The following is a 19,316-nucleotide window of genomic DNA, read 5'->3' on the forward strand; positions in this document are numbered from 1 at the left end:
TTTTGAGGGAACACTTCCAGTATAGATCTATTTCACCAGAGCTAATGGTAACATTCTTACTGACTTCAGTAAATTCAGGATTTAAGTTCAAGCTGCATCCTACAGCTCTCATTTGCTTCCTTAAAACTGCAGTCCACCATTTAGCAAGGCTGAGGCTCTGAAAGGCTGATATCTACTGAGAGTAAAAAAATAACTTACAAGCTCTAAACCTCCAGCATTTTGTTTTATACCTAATAGTCCTTTTTTTGGCAGAGTCAAGAATTATGGTATGCACACATTTACAGAGTTTAGTATCTTTAATTGGCATTTCTAAAAATAGCTTTATTTGCAGTCATTTTTTTTTCAATTTCCTAAAAATATTTTATTCCAACTATATGGCTCTAATGTGATCTTCATTTCTGTGCTCTGGTTGCTGAGGATGCTCAGTGCTAACATTTGGAGAGTTGCTGGCAAGTCAGTAAATTCTGTTGTTCTTCACTCCTGTAGCAGCAGAAGCTCACTGCACCTTCTTAAAGACCTGCTTACATGTGACTCCACACACTCTTATTTCCTAGGAAGAGAAAATAGAAACCACAATTAGAAAACCACAATTTTAACTTAGAACACAAACATTATGGATTCATGTGTACATCCAGCTGAATTTGAATAGATTGTTTTTAATTAAATTAAATTGGGAGGCTCCTACATATTTTAGCCTATTTTTCATCCTGAAAGAAAACATCTGGTTTGGGTTTGGTTTCTGCTAAAAGGTGGAGCAAGGGAAGTTATTTTGGGATCTCAGATCTTAAAGGGCCAAATACATTCCTGGTGCATCATTCTTGATTTGCAGCGAATAATATGGAACTGTTTTGGGCCTTTGGGAGGGGCATTCTCTGGTTTGGGTACATAGAGCAGTGGGGATGGATTTGCCTCTGAGTCTCTGTGGTGACAGCTGGTGGCTGAAGGCTGCACAGTCAGAAATCAGGGTCACCTCAGAACACAGAGCTCTGGCTACCACAGGCAGGGGACTGCACACAAGATTTGCTCCAGGCCTGTCCACCAGCAGAGCACAGAGGGTTTGCCTGGGCCTGAGCACCCTGGATGCAAAAAGGTGATTCTGAGTGCCACAGGAGCTTTGGGAGCCCTCCCTGTGATCTCTGCCTCTCTGTGAGCTGGGCAGGGGCACAGTTCCCATCCTGGGCTGGGGTTTTGAGGCTGCTGCTGCTGTTTCCTGCTCACCCATCCCATTCCTGAAACTCCTCAGGTTCCACCTGGGGAGTGCACACAGGTGTGTCCCTGGGGCAAGGTTCAGGTGCAAGGAAAACCAGTGTGGAAGCTCTTAAGGGACATAAAGACAGTGCTGATGCATGACCCAGCAGAAGGGATACACTTTCCAGCTCAAGATGAGACTTTTAATAAAGCTCCCAGAATATTTTGATGAAGTTATGCACATTTCTTAGGGGGGACTTTGATTAAATGACTTAAAAAAACCCTTGAACTAGGTCAATAATCTTAATTGACATATTATGGCTACTCTGGGAACCCCAAAGAAGGGGAGAGAATGATGCATCTGACTCCATGGATATCAGAAGGCTAATTAATTACTTTATTCTACTGTATTATTCTAGACATCTAAACTGAATCTGCCAAGCACTCAACCCTGCACAGAACTGCCCAGAATCTGGTGACTGTCACCCAACAGTCCTGACACACACACACACACACACCTGGGCCTGACAGGCCAAGGGAACAAAACCCCATCACTGTGGGTGAACAATCTCCATATTGCATTCTGCTGTGGCACAAACACAGGCACAGCAAATGATAAGAATTGTGTTTTCTTTCTCTGAGGTTCAGAGAATGTGAAACCCAGCAATATTCTTGGGAAGAATTGTGCCTTGCTTTTCTCTGTGAAGGGAAATGTGGGGCTACAACATATGTTGCTCAACCCCAATAAGAGAAAGTTCTTCATGCTGGCTTGGTGGAACAAGAGACTGATGCAGTGACTTTGGCTGGGACCTGTTCTCTTCACTCCTGCAGAGGTAACCCAGAAGAAGGAATGTGCAATAAGGGCTGAGAGATTTGCTGACAGTGACAAAAACTATGGAGCAGAAGCAATCAATACAATAGAAAAGGGCAATAAAACTCAAAAGGAAATGGGGAATGGTCAAATAAGTCACTCACATAAAATAAAATCCAAAAAAGAACTACAAAGTACAGACCACAGAATGAAATAAGGGAATAGGAAGCGATAAACTACTGAAGGATGTGGTCCTGCTTTCTGCAGAACTGTGAAAAGAATAAATTAACACTTGGCTCATTGTGTAAAGTTCAATAGGATCATAAAGGTATTGAAGTATCCATTCTTTAAAGGTAACTGCTCATTGTATTAAAGCTCTCTCAAAAGGACAGGACCCAGTAATCTTAGCTGGTCAAAAATAAGATACTAAAAGGGACTCTACTGTACTTTTGATGGAGAGAGCTGCATTAACAAGGATTAGAGAAATAGAGGACATCTTTTGAAATCCATGAAATATCAGAAGTGAGAAAATTGAAAGATTGAGGAGTGGGCTCTAAAATACTTGGTTACTTCTTTTGCATGAATTAATTTTGGAGTGACTTCTGCACACATGGGAGACAGATTGTGGTAAATTTTCCAAGTGCCAGTGAGTGAATGCATGAGCTGGCAGGTACAATCCAGAATTCCTCCCAGCCTTCTGAAAAGCAGCATCAGAGCAGTCAGGCTACCCTGAGCTACATAAACTGGCACTAGACACAAGTATTTGAGCAACAGAATCTGAGTTTCTGCCTTCTAAAATCAACCTCCAGACAAGGACAAGTCCAGAAAGTGCTCTGGGCATGGAGGGCCAGGGCCAGGCTGTATGGCCAGGGCAGGAATCAGAATAAGGAGAACAGAAACCAGGGCTGAAGGAACTGCTGCTGGAGACAGAAGATGGGAGGAGATAATGCCTGGGAGCTAGCAGAGGCAGAGAAATCCAAGAGCAATGTGAGCCATGGCTTCTGTGTGCAGGGCTGAGGGCAGCCAGTGTGAGCTGAATTGGGGCAGGCACTGGATGGGAGCTGGGCTGTCCCAGCAGAGCTGCTGGAGCTGTCCCAGGGCTGTGCAGCTGCCATGGCCCTGCCTGCCTGCCTGCAGCTGGGAGGGAACAGTGTGGGTGGGGATGGACGGAGAGCAGAGATCTCTGCAGCCAGGGCAGGAACCTGGGGTTCATTGCACAGGGCCTGGGTGCAGGGCCCTGCTGGGAGCTGCCAGGCACAGCTCAGAGCAGGACTGAGAGAAGAGAGGGGGAGAGAGGATGAGAGGGTGAGAGAGCAAAAGCATAAGAGAGTAAAAGGCAAGAGCTAAGAGAGTAAATGGCAACAAGCAAGAGAGCAAGGTTCCCATTACAATACCATAAATCTTCTTCTGTGTTGAATATTCTGATTCTCACTAACCAATCTAATACAGGATACAAAGCCTATAGCATTTACATACAACCTATAAGAATCACTACATTACCATACTGTGTTACATTTTAAACCCTATAAACTCCTCTTTGGGCCCTTCTGCCAAGCTGTAGGGTCTGCTCTGACCCTTGGGGCTGTCTGCAAGCAGAGGGTGTTGTTCCATCAAAAGGGGATTACCTTCAGCCAGCCATGCCATTGTTTTCCAGTTGTTCACTAACTGAGGTATCTCAAAGTTTGCTTTCATTTCAATCTTGCTTATAGTTTCCATATTCTCAAAATCTTTTGCCAGGCAATCATATTGATAAGGCTTTCCTGTTTCAGTGTGGAAATACTGACAGGGCCTTCTTGGAGGGAGTGAGCCTGCACAGGAAATTTGGGCATCTCATTTACTGCTGCCTCCCCTCCTCCAGGTGAGGAGGGAACACTTCACTTCTCCCCTGGAAGGAGAATACTGAATTGGCTGATTCTGCAGGCACTATTGCAGCTGCCAAAATCCAGGCATGTTGAATTTTTTCTGGTGCCCTGCTCCCACAGGTTAACATGGACTGCCCAGCCAGGTTTACTGGGTGCTGTGGAATCCCAATTAGACCAAAAACATATTGCAGAACCTAGTTTTGATGAACCAACATAGCAGGCTTTATTTACAGTGATTTGTCATCTTGACCTAGTTTGATGTGGACGTTTCTTTCCTAAAAATTAATTAAAGCAGAAAAATATTTGGTTTTATTTTGCCCAGAGGACAGCATATTGTACACAGTTGTGACATTTGACAGTATTTCTTAAACCAAGACTTTTGCTAAAATTGCCAATGTACTGGACAATTGATTTCATGTACATGATCATGTTTCTGAGCCTCAGCTGTGAAGTCCTCACTCACACAGCAACCTTCTCCTGCCTGTGCTGCACCAAGGCCAGGTGGGGAGATCTGTCATGCCCATTCCTCTCCTCAGCTGCATTCTGGAACCACCAATACCTCCTCAAAATTATGTTTACTAATAAGGGGCTTGAGGTGCTTCTGCAAGGATTTGATAACTCTGCTACTGATTTGAACATTTAGAATGCATCCATTTAGATTGCTGAATGCTAATAGCACTGCACAGGGAGGAGAAATGGAGGTTGGAGTTTATTATCCCAGCAGGAACACTGCCTTTTACTCACACTGATGACAGAGTGAGGATGCTATAAAGAGTTATAGGACAAAAGAACAGGCATCTTCTTTCAAGTCCTGTTAATTTAGAAGGATAAAAATGACTATCTGAAAAAACCATCAATTTCAAAAGCTTAATTGCCATTTCAGTTCTCTAGGCTATAATGTAGTGTGGCCTGTAATTATTTTAAAAGAACAATTGTGTATTTTTCCCTTGCTTTTGGGTGCTCACAGCTCCCACACTGAGCATTTTACAGACTGTGAGGGACATTCTGGTAAATGTCTTCCTCCTGTGCACATTTCAGCCTGGTGAGTCTGGACAGACACTGAGCACAGAAAGAGCATTCAAAGTGGTCACGCTTTGAAAGGCACAGAAAAACATAATGGCTCCAAATGAAATTGTTGCTTTAGAAACAATTCAAATGCTGCACCAATACCCAGTTATGTCCAAGTAAGCCAAAATGACACAGCCCATTCCCTGCTGTGTTGTATCTATCCATGTGAAGGGAGGGGCATTCCAAACCTCTTGCATGATCTTACCAGGTGCATTTCATCTCCTTCAATCCACTGGGTCCAACCACGGCCCTCCTTCTCTCCATTCTGCACACAGAGCAGCTTATCTCCATCCCAAGACACAGTGGTCTGACAAAACAGACATGTTTGGGATTACTGTGATATTCTCTGATATTATGATTAGTTTCTGTGAAGCAAAACTTATCTCTAATGATGAAAGTATATCTCATGAAAAGAATGATGGGATAGTGTTGTACCACTTAGGATAATCACCTAAGAAATGAGCTTGAGTAGAAAGTTGCTGCCCAACTGCCTGCCATAAACTGGAAGGATGAGATAAAGCAAGAAAAAATACCATCAAAACCATTCTGTAAAACACACTCCTCTCTCCCTGCTGAAAAATGCAGCAGCAGAAGGGCCCTTCAGCCTAACACTGTATGTGCAAAAGGAGCTGAAAAGTTAAGATCCAGCCTGGATTTTTCCACCCTAAGAATGATTCCCCAGCTGCTCTACCTGAGAACAATTCCCATTGCCTGTGGATGAACAAAGCTTTTGAACACTGAGCTGGCTCTTCCTCATTCTCAATCTGCCTTCCTTGCCCCAGCAGAGTGGTTTGGAAGTGTCAGCAAGTTGGGAACTTTGCAGCATCCTGCAGAAAAAAGGCTGGGGGACTTCTCGAGCCAGGACTGGCAAAGTCAAGAGTCAGGCGCAGTAATCAATACGGCAATAATAATCAATACTGCAATAATAATCAATACTGCAATAATCAATGCACCAATACTGTGTGAATATTGGTGCTGTCCTGGGGGCTCAGGAAAAGCTGATTTATAAAATTCCTTCAGTGTATGATAGTGCAGCCTGTTCCTCTGGTCAGCATTTACTGACAATTTGCCTTTCCCATCTCCCTGAGACAAAGAGAAGCAATGCTCTGTAAAACATTTACAGAGGGAGGAGTGGTGACAGTTTGTGCTCCTTGAGGATAGTTTAACATTAATATTAGCACATGGCCTGTAAATCAGCTTCTTTGAAGGCACTCTGAGGACTAAACAGGGAATTGATGTCTGCCTTGTAAAAGGCTTCAGCCACTACTGGCTTGAGCAGTCAGATATGGAGAGATGAAGAATTTTGATCTGTCATTAAAGGACACTTCCTGCATCCATCCTGTGTAGTTCCTAAGAGAAAAAATCAGCCTGCATTCTTCCTTCTGGTAATTAAGCCCAGTTCAACGCTCAAAATCTATCCAGTCCTATTTATTTAATCTATGTATGTCACAACCAATTAATTCTTAAATGACACCCATGACAGGCACAGTCTTTGAATGAGTGCAGGCAGCAGCCTCCTCCCCTGGGAAGCTTCAGACTAAAGCAGCATGGAAAATGAATCACTCCAGAGTGCCAGGACAGATCATCATGGGCAAGGCAATGGGATTGACCCCTTCAGTCTGTCTGCACCACATGGGGGCTCTGAGAAACATGGGGGCTCACGTGTCCTTGCTAAAAATCTCTCTGATTTAGAAAATGCATTCACAAATGCTTCTGTTCTCTTTTGTAAAGTGATATCTTTAAACCAAGCAGTAGATAACATTCTATGAAACCATATCCTTTTAATGCAAAAAATGCTAATGCAGGAAGGAACAACATATTTGGGTAAAACTGTAGTTATTGTGGTCACCATAACCTAAATCCTCTCCCATGTCTGAATCTGCACACATCCACTGAAGGGATAGAAGATAACAAATAATAGGAGTCAAAGTGAATAATGTTTAATTTATAAGTTAACATAGCTACAAATGTCTGATTCTAAAAAACGAATGTAACAATGAATGGTGAGTTGTAGATGCGAGGGATACTGTGGAATGAAGCATTTGTATGTGGAACTTTGCTCAGTAACTCCACTTATTTATATCCATTGAGTATTAGTTTTATCTTTATTCTAGCTTAATAGTTAAATTTGGTGGGTTTAGATGTGAATTCAGAGGCAAAACACTCTGATAAAGTAGGATCCAACTTTATTGGTCCTAATGTTCAAAGTCAGTTGAGAGTGTTACACTGATTTAGTACACTTGGGGGAAATGGGGAAATAGAGAAATATTTGTAGCAGCACAAGGAAATGTTAACTTTTAGCCTCCAAGGGTGACTGAAATTGTTTCATCTCAGAAAACAACACACTTTTTTCCTCAGGATTTTTTTTTTTGTTTTTCCAGCCAAGATTAGAAATTGCTTTTTGCAATTTGGTGATAACCACAAAGAGTCTAAACCCACAGACATTACCCAAGCTGTCTTATCAGACAATATTCTCAGGTATCCTCTGCCTTCCCTTTGAGAAATATAAAATACTGAGGGATGAGTAAACCACACAATTCCTGATTTCTGTATGTAGCTGTTTTGCTCTGAAGGTTATAAAGGGTAGAATACATTGCAAGAGAACATAATGTCATTTTCTTTGTTAGCAGGAACAACCACTTTAATCAGTGGCATCTGTATCCTTTCTTTAGGTCAAACTGTAATGTATCAATGTCTCTTTTATTAAACTAATACACAAAATATAAAATTCTCTTTTAACTCAGATTAAAACACATCCTGCCACCTCAAATGCCTCTACTGAGACACACAGTGAGTGTTAGCTGAGGCTGAATTGCTCTGGCTGTTCCTGTGCACTGGCTGCTGCCAACATCCCACCCTCTACAGCACCCAAACCTGAGCAACACTTGCTTTACAACATTCCCAAATATCGGCATCAGAACATAAAAACAATACTCCAGAAGTACTGTAGGGCAAATGTTGTACCTATGATCTCTCTTGCAAGGATTTATTTTTGAGGATTGTTTCAGGACCTTGCCATGGTATAATCAGGAGCTTGCAGAGTGCTAAGGTAGCTCTGTGTGACCCTCTGGCTCTTCCTGGCACATGCTCCCAAGAGAAACAAACACTTTACCTTTTCTGTAAAGCTGCTTTTCCTAGCAAAGTGTGCCTTTGTAAGGAACCTTGTTTGCCCCCATTTTGGTAATAGCATTACCCAAGGGCTGCCTGGTTACAGAGCTGCTGCCACCTGCCCAGAAGGACTGAAAATCCTGCCCAGGGTGGGGGCCAGGGCAGCCCAGGCACTCAGCTCCTGCTCCTCATCCTGCTCCACAGGAGGGGAGCAAACCCAGGGGACACTGCAGAGCTTTCAGTGACAGAATTAACCAGCTGGAAATGGAGCATTTCTCTAAAACTGAACTCTGCCTTCTCGAGCACCTTGTACTACTTGATATAATAATAAATGGCAGCCACTGTTTATTCCTTTCAACTACATAGTGAGTGCATCATCTAGTTCACCATAAGCAAGCTTGACTCTTGCTTGCTTTCCACCTGCTCATACTTAGCCCTAAGATGAACACTTCCTGAGCCATGTGCATGTAATTCTGTAGGAAAATTCAACAGAGAATGGTGATGGGTGCAATTAGTCAGCAGTTCTATCAGTAATACTAAAGGAATGCCAGGAAAGGGGATGGAGTGAGGTAAAAACCTGGGAGTCTTGCCTCAATTTAACTCTTCCCAAAAAATCCAACCACCAACACTGCACATTTTTCAGATTATATACACTTTGTTCTTGAGGTGTAATACTAGAGAATGGAGCTCTTCTGGGGAGTAGAAAAGCCCCTGAAACCTGAGAACACAAAAAATGTTCAAATTTTCTTTAATTTTATGGTTTCTGTAGTGTTTCACTTTTTGTGTACTTTGATATTCTCCTTTTATTACTTAGGCATCCACATACTTTTGTTAGTGATTTAATCTCTTTGTGTTATGAAGTTTTAAATTCATATGCATAGCACTGCCTAAATCTTCCTGAATATTAAAGGTGGAGGAAATGATAATTAAAGTATTCTCGTTACTGTTTCCAGTTATGAGACAAGGTAGATTTATTAAATGAAATATTTAGTAACCCCTAAGCAAATTCTTGACTACATATTCTGCTTTTTCTTTAGCAGCAGCAGCTGTAGTGAAATGTTGCACAATTTCAGCTTCCAGTGGCAAATCATCCTGATACACAGGCAGAGACAGTGACTTTTGTAATTTACTGAAGCAGTCATCAAACATGTGATCAGAGAACTTTGCATTTCCCATTGAGGTCTAAGTGCACAGACATTTGGTGCTGGCTCTGCACAATATTTCTCATTCCCCTGCTGGCAATTCCTGTGTGCCTGCCTGGGTCAGGGGCTGCAGCTGAGGGTGCAGAATGGATTTTACAGATGAATGGAAGAAAATAACTTTTATCCAAGTAGTTCATGAACATCTTTTGTTAATGCTACATAGATTTTTGACACATTGCCTTTACAAGTATGAATTGCAGCTCCCACCTTTCATCAAAAACATGTTATTGATTTCTATCTGTAGCACAAACACAGCAGCATCACTTCTATTTTTCTCCTGCTTCTCTCAGTGCTCTCTCTATATTTGGAGCACCAAATGACTGCAAAGCCAGGCATGCACCACACTCCCTGCTCCATCTTCAGCCAGTAAGTCTCTGCTTGGGAGAATGACAGCCCATTTTACAACTGTAATTATGATCTAAGAAGGATTAAAAAATGGAAAGTAATTTTTTTTAGGTCAGATGAAACAGAAAAATCCAATTTGAGCTGTGTCTTGTAAATAACACCAAAGAAAATATCCTAGAACTTTTGGTCAAACACAGCCATATCTCCAGCAAGGTGATTAACAACTTCTCAAGATAAACCATTTCATCTGTACTAAGTATCAAAGTGATACAAAAACCTCTTGTAAGCAGCTTTTTTGGGGAAAAAATGAAGTATTGATAGAGTAAACTCATGCTGATGTCCCAGACAAAGTCCAATAGCAGTGAGAGGGAATTCCCCCACGGGGTCACTCCCTATGGCCTCTGTGCAGGAGGCTCCTCCAGGGACTACAGCCTGAAACCCCTTTTGCCTCATCACATCTGCATCTGGAAGTTCAGCAACAGAAACTACTGAGAAAACAACACCAAAGCCGACAGAACAATTCCTGGAAGGATTCCTGGAATCCTTTCTCTCCAGATCCTGGTGCTGGCCAAAGGCTGAAGCTGTTTGGCCACGCTGCAGCTCAGCCATGGCAAAGTGTCCTTTGCTTCTGTCACTGTCAGCATCTCCAGGGGCAGCACTGAGAGAAAAGGGGCTTAGGATTGGATTGAAAACATTTGGATGAAAAGTAAGCTGTAGTCAGATAGGATCAGATCCTAAATGTTCCAATTCCTTGTTTTGAATCCTTGCTCATAAGATCAACAGAGCAAAGCAAAGACAAGAGATCAAGAGATGTTCCAGGGAGTAGGAAAGTGAAGGTGCAAAGCTCTGGGCTATGCAGCTGACAATATGTGGGAGAGGAGGAGAATCAATACTTTAGACAGTGCAAACTGGTTTACTTCTTAGAAATGGTGGTTTCTTTTCTTACTGAAAGAAAATTGTATACAAGTAATACAAAAATAGGAAAACTTGTGTATATCCCATGCCAGAAAAAAAGAGTAAAACCCATCTCATCCAATTCACTCTGTGCAACGATCAGAATCGATTCTAAGACACTTACTGTTTAAATTAATGGCTATAACTGATTTATCCCCTGTGTAATTTTGGCAAGACACAATTGTACATAACACTAATGTTTTGTCATTCCAAATTGGATTTGTTAAGTCTGGTTTTCAGCTTTTCAGCAGATTCTGATTGCTCTTTCTCCATTCATAGCTCTCAGAGCTTTTAGAGTTCACAAAAAGCTGAAATGCTAAACCTATCCAAACCCACTTTCCCTGCAGAGCTTGCTTGTGCTAGCAGCAGTTCTGTGAATAACTAACTCCAAAGCTTCTAATCAGCCTCGTGGTTTAGACAGGAATCCAGTCTTGCCAAATGTGAAGTTTGTGACATTTATGTGGGCAAAGATTCCATTTGCTATCACAGTGCAAATGTGCTGAGCACATCACTTCCAGGCAGGGACTGATGGCCAAGGAGCAAGCAGGGTGGGACAAGGCAGGGGAAAGGAAACTGCTCTTCCTCACTGAGGCACACACAGAAGGGACCAGAGTCCATTCTGACAGAGCCTGAGATGGGCCAGCATGGACTTCTGCTCTCTGGAGCCTCAGAGGGTTGACTGGAGGACTTTTCTCCATCTTTTTTTTTGAGAGCAGTTTGTAAAGGGCCAGAAATACCAACAGAAAACTATCACAAAGTCTACCTCTTTTAAATTACACCTCCCTCCCCCCCAGAAGAAAACAAACAAACAAAAAATATCAGGGATTATGCCAATGAGGAGCTGGGGACACTACAGTACTGCAAAGAGACAGGAGGCACTGAATCTGAGAGAAGACCAGCCCCAGCAACAGTAATTCTAGAATAATGCTTGTTCCACCAAAATATATGACAAAATACTTATAAGCCCAAAAGGGCAGCACTGGAAGGGTAAAGAAATAAAATCAGCTAAGCTAAGCTAAATCAGAGGGATCAAGTAAAGACATATTGCTGATCTGGCATCTTACTAGACAGGCACTATTTATTTAGAATCTTCTCACTCTGTGGGAGATCCCTCCTGTAATTCCAAGTACTGGAATGTTGGTTGTTGGTTGTTGTTTTTCTGGCAGCAAAGTCTCAATTCCCAAGCCTGCTCAGAACTGGATTAACAGCTGTGAATTCCATTTGTGTAACAGAGGAACTTGCCTAAATAGTTAAATAAGCTTCACAAACCATGTGATTTTGTAATAGGGCTTTATTCTGACCTTGCAGTGGTATAACTCAAATTATGGCCAGAACAAATACCTCCACTGCAGTTTTCTTGCGTACAAACCTGAGAGGAATCAGTGTCACAATTAGGAACATTTGTTAATGAAAACAGAGCCATGACCAGTTTGAACATCTTCCCTCCCTTCAGCAGGACATGGCACACTCAGGTGTCTGTGAACAGTCCTGGTGTGGCTGTTTCAAACACTCACTGACATTTCACATGGTAAGAAGTGTTCTAAATCTGATGTGGGAATTCCACAGCTCCCAAATCCTCCTCACCCTACCCCACCCCAGGAAGTCTTAACTAGGCCTACAGGTTCTGTTAGTTCCAATACAGGAAACCTAAACACCCACTTGATAACTTATTCATGGTTATATCCCACTGGGATTCAGGTTTTGATAACTAAATGGTTAAGGTGTATTATTTCCCACATTCAGTTTAACATTCTTGCAGTTTTCTCTGTTTCCCAGTCCCCTGCCTTTGTCATTTCATTTCCTGCTTCAATGGAAGAAGAAAATTACTGTATCAGAGAGCACAAGGTTCTGAGTTACCAAAGCACCTCTCATATGCTTGGACAAATACTCAGATATGACACAACTCTCCTCAGCCATCCAATTCTGCTCTTCTATATTTAGAACATAAGATCTTTCTTGATTTTTTTAACACATCACTTGCCCTTAGTTTCTGTCAAAAGAGATTAATTCTGCATCAGATAGATTAATTAACAGTCTAAAATAAAGCAATTCAGTCTTTCAAATGCCTGAACAGCAGAGAATAATTATAAGGCAAAAGTTTTCTCTGACTTTAGCAGCAGAATCATTAAAAAACTAAAAATTTTAAGAAAGTGATTTTTGCATCTGAGCTATCCAATTTTCAATCCTTCGATTCATTGGATGCAAAGACTTCAATGTGAAACTTCAGCCTTGGTTTCAGCATTTTAAGGTTTTTCAGTTAACTTTTTCACAATTTCTTTACTAAACACTCAGTAAATTACACTGTGAAGGTACAGAAGGCTTATGTGCCTTGTTCCTCTGTGCTATATTCCTATGTTCCTATATTTCACACTGTAGGTGTTTCACCAGCTTCACTGGTTATCAGTGGAAAAAGGGAAGCACAACTATCTGCTGATAAATGAGAGATACTTTCAGAGATAGTTTTGGATTAATTTTTTCAACAGGGTCTTCCTCTTGCATGCACAGTAAATTTTTTCCACAGTTATGTTTATATACAAGAAACAAAGTTTCATACTTAGAACAACACCTGAGATGCTAATTAATCACAATTTGAGATTGTAGAAATTCTCTTTAAAACTGAGATTTCATGATGAGACTGGAGCTTCACTGAGAATTAAGACAGCAGGATCAAAGACTCAGTGTGAGAAATACCAAAGCCAAAGCTCTCCATTTAACTTTAAATTTCTGCCTTGTACATTCTCCATCTGATAATGTGTTGCCAATTAAAACTATGAACAAACTCTTCAAAGCAGTAGAAGCTTAACTACATGCTCCAATTCACATCACGTGAGAAGAAATGTAACACAAATTAATGTTCTAAACTTCCTTCTACACCATCTAATGTACACCTTGGAACATTTGCAAGGAATGAAAGATGCTCCTGAACTTTCATTTTACGTTTCTACTTGAAGCTGCCAAGTTTTTAACAACCCTGCATAGTTAAGTATGGTTGAAGTTGCAGAAAGATCTCTTTCACAAAATTGCCAAGTGAATAGATTTAACTTTTGTCCAGGAGATCCAATCCTGGGTGGAAAGCCTGAGGAGCACTGATACCAGCTGTCATTGTGATCTCTCCTGTGCTCAACTATCCCCATCTTTGGTTTTGCAGAACACAGAAACTGCATCTTTACCTAAACTGCAGGGCTTTAGTGTTTCCAAAGTCGCAAATTTTCACTTCCCAACAGAAACAACATCCTAAAGGACCTGATGTCACCAGCTGCTGTTCCCTCTATCCCTGCAGTGAACAGTCACCCAAAATATGTGCATGTAAGAAAGCCAGGCTGAGGGTCAGCAGAAGGACAAACTGAGATTGCTGAGGTTTATCCTTCTCAATTAACTCTGATCAAGAAAGGTCAGACAGGCTCCCAGGAGAGACCAACTACAAAAATGAAGAAAACCCTAACTGCAAAGGAGGAGAGGCCTTGTGCTATCACAAGACTGTCAAGTTCCTGATGTCAAAACTCCAACATTGAAAATAAGTATCAGTAAAACTTTTTAGCATTTCCTGCTCATGGACAGCATTGATTTGGAATTAGTGTAGTTACACTCTGCCCTGACTGGCTCAGGGATATGTTTTACAAGGGAAAGGTGAACACAATTTCAGTGAATTACACACAGGATCTAACCTGTCCACTGTGCTGATATTATTTTTACAGATATGTTAACTCTAGCTAGATGATATATTCCTCATTAAAAGAAAAAACAATCTATATGTCTAGGAGGGAAGGATTAATTCTAAGGTTATTTTTGTTAGTCTCCTGATGATTGCTCTGCTGTATAGATTAATGTTTAATGTGTAATTTGTCTTATCCATGTTACTTTGTACTGCTCACGTATCAAGCTCCTTGGATAAAACTTGCCCCGTGGTCTGCTCAGTCCACAATATAAATAACAATAATTGATTCACAACCTTTCCCATCACACAGGATGACTATTAATGATTAAGCCTTTTATGGCATGCAGTTCCACAGGCTCTACATGAACAAATGGAACACCAAGAATGATATTCAACATTTACTTTTATGGTGGTTTTCTTTGTAACACCACACATGGAGTGGTCCAGTACCTTTTATAAGCTCCATGACTCTTCTCTCACAAGATTCCTTCTGCACTGTTGGAGTCATTTTGCTGCTTAACAACTGCAAATTTTGCCTGACATTATGGTTATCAGATTTGGACTGAAGTCACTTCAGCAAGAGAGCTTCTTGTACTGTTATTTCATTGACAAAACAGAGGTCTCGTGTAGAACAGAAATATTTAATGAGAAAATTGAACTATAAAGTGTGATGTGCTCCTACAAGGTAAATGGAGCACCAGTGGTCAGTGACCTGGACTGTCCAGCTACACCTGGAGACACACAGAGAGATCTCTGAGGGGTTTTGTGGAATTACATCCCTAAATCCTTCCTAAAAAAACCCAGTCAGAGGCAGTGACTACCCCTGGTTGTTTGGGGGTTTTGCCTGTTTGTTTGGAACAGGCAGGAAGCTGCTGATACCTTCTGCTTCCAAGGCTGAATAGGCATTTCCCACTAAACAGTAAACAGAGAAATGTTTGAGTAACCTTTGAAAGTAGGCTGAACTAGCTTCTATATGCCAAATCAATCAGCTGTTGTAGGGACTGAAATTCTCACTCTCTAGTTTCTTCTTTCTGGTTTAACATTTTGAATCCTTCCCTTATCACTCAATTTAGCAAAACAGGGTAGAGAATTTTGGTTTGTTAAAAATAATAAAATATTACTTCTTTACACCATGCAGAGGATGGTTTAGTTCTCCTTCAGATGGGAATTAATGGCATTCAAGTACAGATAATGCTTACACATGGACAGTTCTGTGCACACACAAACCTTTGGAGCAGATGTTTTGAACATTGCTATCTTTGATGGCAATTTAATCACCTCAGTCTTAAATCTTTTCTTGGGCTCCTAACTGTTCAGTGAATCTGGACCTCAATATCCTAATTAAGAGCTTTCCAGGAACCAAAATCACAAGATGCCAGAGGGGCACTGTCCTAAACACAAACGCAGCTGCTCCTCCCTTCTGTGAATGTTGAATTCTGCACTCACATCAAACTTGTACCCTCTGGAACAAGGACCACAGAGGGATTTGCTGAGGCACTCAATAGCCAACCATTCTTTTTCTCTGGTTTTCACATTTTTTCCCTTTCCTGCCACGATCAGAGCAAAAGCAAATTTGCAAATCTTAGTGTGAGAGAAAAGTATTGCTTTTAAATAGCACTATCTTTCTCAGAATGTAAACCTATTAATTCTCTTTTATGAGATTTCTCCTCTAGAGTCTCTTCTGAGATAATTTTCTTTTATTTGTCAACTTCCTAACTGCAGAATATTGCCAGTGTCATGCTGCCAAACTAATAGGTGAGAACTTGCTATTCTCAAGTTTTTCCTCTGTAAATTGATATTTATCAGCCCTAAATTAAAAAGCAAAAAGAGCTCATAACACAGAGCTATTGTAAAACAAAGTCCCCAGTGTTTGCTTATTCATTTCAGTAAGATTTGTTCCAGTGGGCTCATTAAGTGTGTACTCTAATAAGAACACCCAGGCAATCTTTAAGCACTTGGCCATTCTCACACAGGAGCAGTGCCTGACCTTGCAATCAGTGGATTTCCTCTACTGTAAAACCTTACTCATTAAAGAGGTCCTGCAAGTGACCCTAGATGTCTTTCTGACTAACAAACATCCCAGTATAAATGAGCACAGCTTCGTTGAGTTTATTATTCACTGATTGATAAAATTGCTTTGTGCTCCTGATTAAAATTAGCATTCCTCTAATCTAAAGGCATGCTCCAAACTGTAGGTACCTCTTGGCAAACTGAGAAGTAGGGAAATAATTTCAGGAATAGCCAGCAGGATGGTTAAAAGATGTGTTCTGTGAAAGGCCTCAGGTTATCAATATTCATTTTGTCCATTGCTGAAGTTCTACTTCTTACCATGCACTTGCGATCATCCACCCCAGATAAATCCTCCTCAAACTCCTTTCCTACATCAAATTCCATGATGTAGTTTCTAAAAGTGCTTAGTGTTTTAATGATCATATGATCCCCGTTCTGAAGGATTTCTTTGTCAGGCTTTAGCAAGTTTGCTATTTTTCTTACAGCAACATTTACATCTGAAAAAGAAAAAAGAGTTATTTTTATCCAGAAAGTCTTCCACAAGAAGAAGCTTGTCGCTTCTAGGGAGAGCTGAAATGAACAAAGATAAATAGATGTCCAAATCTGCCAAACCAGCCTTCCCATCCAGAAAAAGAATGTAACCTAATTCTTAGAACTTAAATAACTTAATGTTTCAATTTTCCAATTATGTGAAATCTATAAAAATACCATTTGTATTTGACAGTTAATAAGGCCTCTAATATTTCTATAGAGATACTAACACAACACCAAATACAAACACACAACATTGCATTAAGTACTACACTGAATCTTTATTAAATATGAAAATTTTGCTGTTTTTCAAATTATAGGAGATTTTTTTATGTTTAGAATCCACCACATACCTCTTCAAGCTATGTAGTTTAATGTCTGTTAATGTAAGCTTCAAGATGGTAAAAGGTAGAGGCTGCTTAAGGCAAAACAATTTTGCTCAAGGCAATCCTTAAAGTGCATTTCTGAAAAAAAATACTTCTCACAAAAATGACTTATGACTGTACAAGAAAAAATAGATTCACATAAAGAATAAGAGAGGTGGCATTGATTATTCATTCAAGAAGTTTGAAGGGAACCTTACCCAGTGCTTTCAGATACTCCTCAAAATTGTCATTGCTGACCATTTTCCAGTACCCATTGAAGTCTGCAGGCATCCCTGCTCCAGGTGATGCTCAAAATCACGGGCTCAGAACCGTGGGTTGATTCTGCACCCCACAACTCACTGCCTTCCTTTGTGGCAAGTTGGAACTCTGGTTTCTTTTATCTCTTCTTTATACCATGGAGCTATGCAAGTCCTTCTAATCCGATTATTGTTGAAGTGCTGCTTTTAAATCCTTCTACGAGGCTGAACCTTTGAGATTTCTAACATGACAGCAGGATGACTTGATTTAAAACAAATGAAATATTCACCTTTCATATCACTGCGTAAGGAAAATCGGTTTTAACCATATTACTCTTCATTCTTCCTGCCACTCAGAAAAAAACCAAACCCTTTCAAATAGTTTTCGTTTGGGATATTAGCCAAAGCTATAAAAATTTGGGATATTAGCCAAAGTTATAAAAATGCTTATCTTGTGTCTTTTTTGAGCCAAATTCTTCTTCTTGAATAAGTTTCAGCTACTTTATGCTTTCTTTCAAGAAAACAATCATACAGACCCTTTTCAGTCAAAACCATTTGTGTCTGGTATTCCTTTAAGTGGTTCCACAAGCTCCTGAATCCTAAAGAACCACCTGTGGAAGCTGCTTGGCCAGCTGGGGGCCCAGAAGCACCACTTAGGTGGAAACTTGTACTGGGAAGCAGTGGTTACTCTGTACAGTGATAAATGCTCCAGCACTGCTGCATGAATGCTTTCAGTTGAGGAGCTCTGAAACACAGAGGGAGCATTTATAGAGTTCTGTATTCTCTGAAAGGGACTCCTGTCAGAAATGAGAGACACTCAATCAGCATAACAGGCAACCAGCAGAAGGAGAACGGATTTTCCCCACAAACATCAGAGCTCAAGTACTGAGCTCTCAGATGTTTGCATACAGTACAGCTGAAGCCCCTACTGGATATTTTATCTACTCTGGGGCTTTGGCAATTTCTTGCTCTTGAGAAGACTTTGGAACAGAGAACAGAAGAAAAGAAACCCACTTGTCTTAGGTTGCAATGCAAGATGTAACCAGAAGTGTGCATTCTATCACCATCTGTTAAAACCAGGAGGGGCAGTTTTTTCTTTCTCTCTCCCCCAGCCACTCCTCCCTGCAGGAGATCTCTGCTGTCCATGGCCACTGAGTGTCCCTGCAGGGCTGATCCAATTCCAGCATCCCATGGGGAGATGCTGCGCCCAGGGCAGGAGCCAAGCATTCCTACCTGGATCCAATGTGAGCCTGGCACAGCACAGCAGCCTTTGCCCAGTGCATTGCCAGAGGAGCAGCTTCTGCTGCCCTGCATGGCCAGAGGGAGCCCAGGCCCATCTCCAGCAGCCCTGGAGCTGCAGAGGAAAACTCCCCCTTGTGCAGGATCCCTGCTCCAGCAGAGCCACAGCTGGCACTGCAGGAGGGCTGAGCCCCCATGGGATGGGGCTGTGCCACCCCCTGACACACAGGGGACAGGGCCTCAGGGCCTGCTCTCACTCTGGCAGGGTTTTTATACTACTACATTTTATTTTCATTTCCCTATTAAGTTGTAGTTTTTCGTTTATTTTTAAAAAAATTATTATTTATACATATTATTAAAGAACTGTTATTGGTATCCTTGTATCTTTGCCTGAGAGCCCCTTAATTTCAAATTTATAATAATCCAGAGGGACGGGGTTTGCATTTTCCATTCCAAGGGAGGCTCCTGCCTTACTCAGCAGACACCTGTCTTTCAAACCAAGACACAGCTGTAAATGTGGGGATGAGGACTGCCTGTCATTTGAGAACCCAGAGCCTTAGAAGTGGCAGAAGTAGCACGTGCATTTTTAAGTGCTTGCATGGAACAAAGATTGATTTCCATGTCCTGGCCAAATCACCAAAAATCAAAAAATTTTTGATCAAAAAATGAAAAATTTTTTATTCAGGGCCTTATAAATTCATACTTTAGAAGTAATATATAT

General features: G+C 41.2%; 1 protein-coding gene across 1 annotated transcript; it reads right to left on the reverse strand.

Annotated features, from left to right (window-relative positions):
* Positions 1 to 353: 353 nt before the first annotated feature.
* Positions 354 to 18,626, reverse strand: RBP1 (retinol binding protein 1). The gene is made up of 4 exons (XM_066556650.1): positions 17,318 to 18,626; positions 16,522 to 16,700; positions 5,135 to 5,236; positions 354 to 550 (listed from the first exon to the last, which is right to left on the reverse strand). Exons 1-4 carry the CDS (start codon positions 17,388 to 17,390, stop codon positions 497 to 499), a joined length of 408 nt encoding a protein of 135 aa, XP_066412747.1. The 5' UTR covers positions 17,391 to 18,626; the 3' UTR covers positions 354 to 496.
* Between the last annotated feature and the right edge of the window lie 690 nt (positions 18,627 to 19,316).

This window comes from Molothrus aeneus, chromosome 10 (genome assembly GCF_037042795.1).
Source record: "Molothrus aeneus isolate 106 chromosome 10, BPBGC_Maene_1.0, whole genome shotgun sequence".
NCBI classification, from domain to species: Eukaryota; Metazoa; Chordata; class Aves; order Passeriformes; family Icteridae; genus Molothrus; species Molothrus aeneus.

Excerpts from the sequence above, each read along its gene's own strand:
- RBP1 (XM_066556650.1), bottom strand. The coding sequence starts at position 17,390 with ATGCCTGCAGACTTCAATGGGTACTGGAAAATGGTCAGCAATGACAAT. Across the intron at positions 16,701-17,317 it reads GGAGTATCTGAAAGCACTGG|ATGTAAATGTTGCTGTAAGA; the intron begins GTAAGGTTCCCT and ends TTTCTTTTTCAG. Across the intron at positions 5,237-16,521 it reads TGGATGATCGCAAGTGCATG|ACCACTGTGTCTTGGGATGG; the intron begins GTAAGAAGTAGA and ends CTGTTTTGTCAG.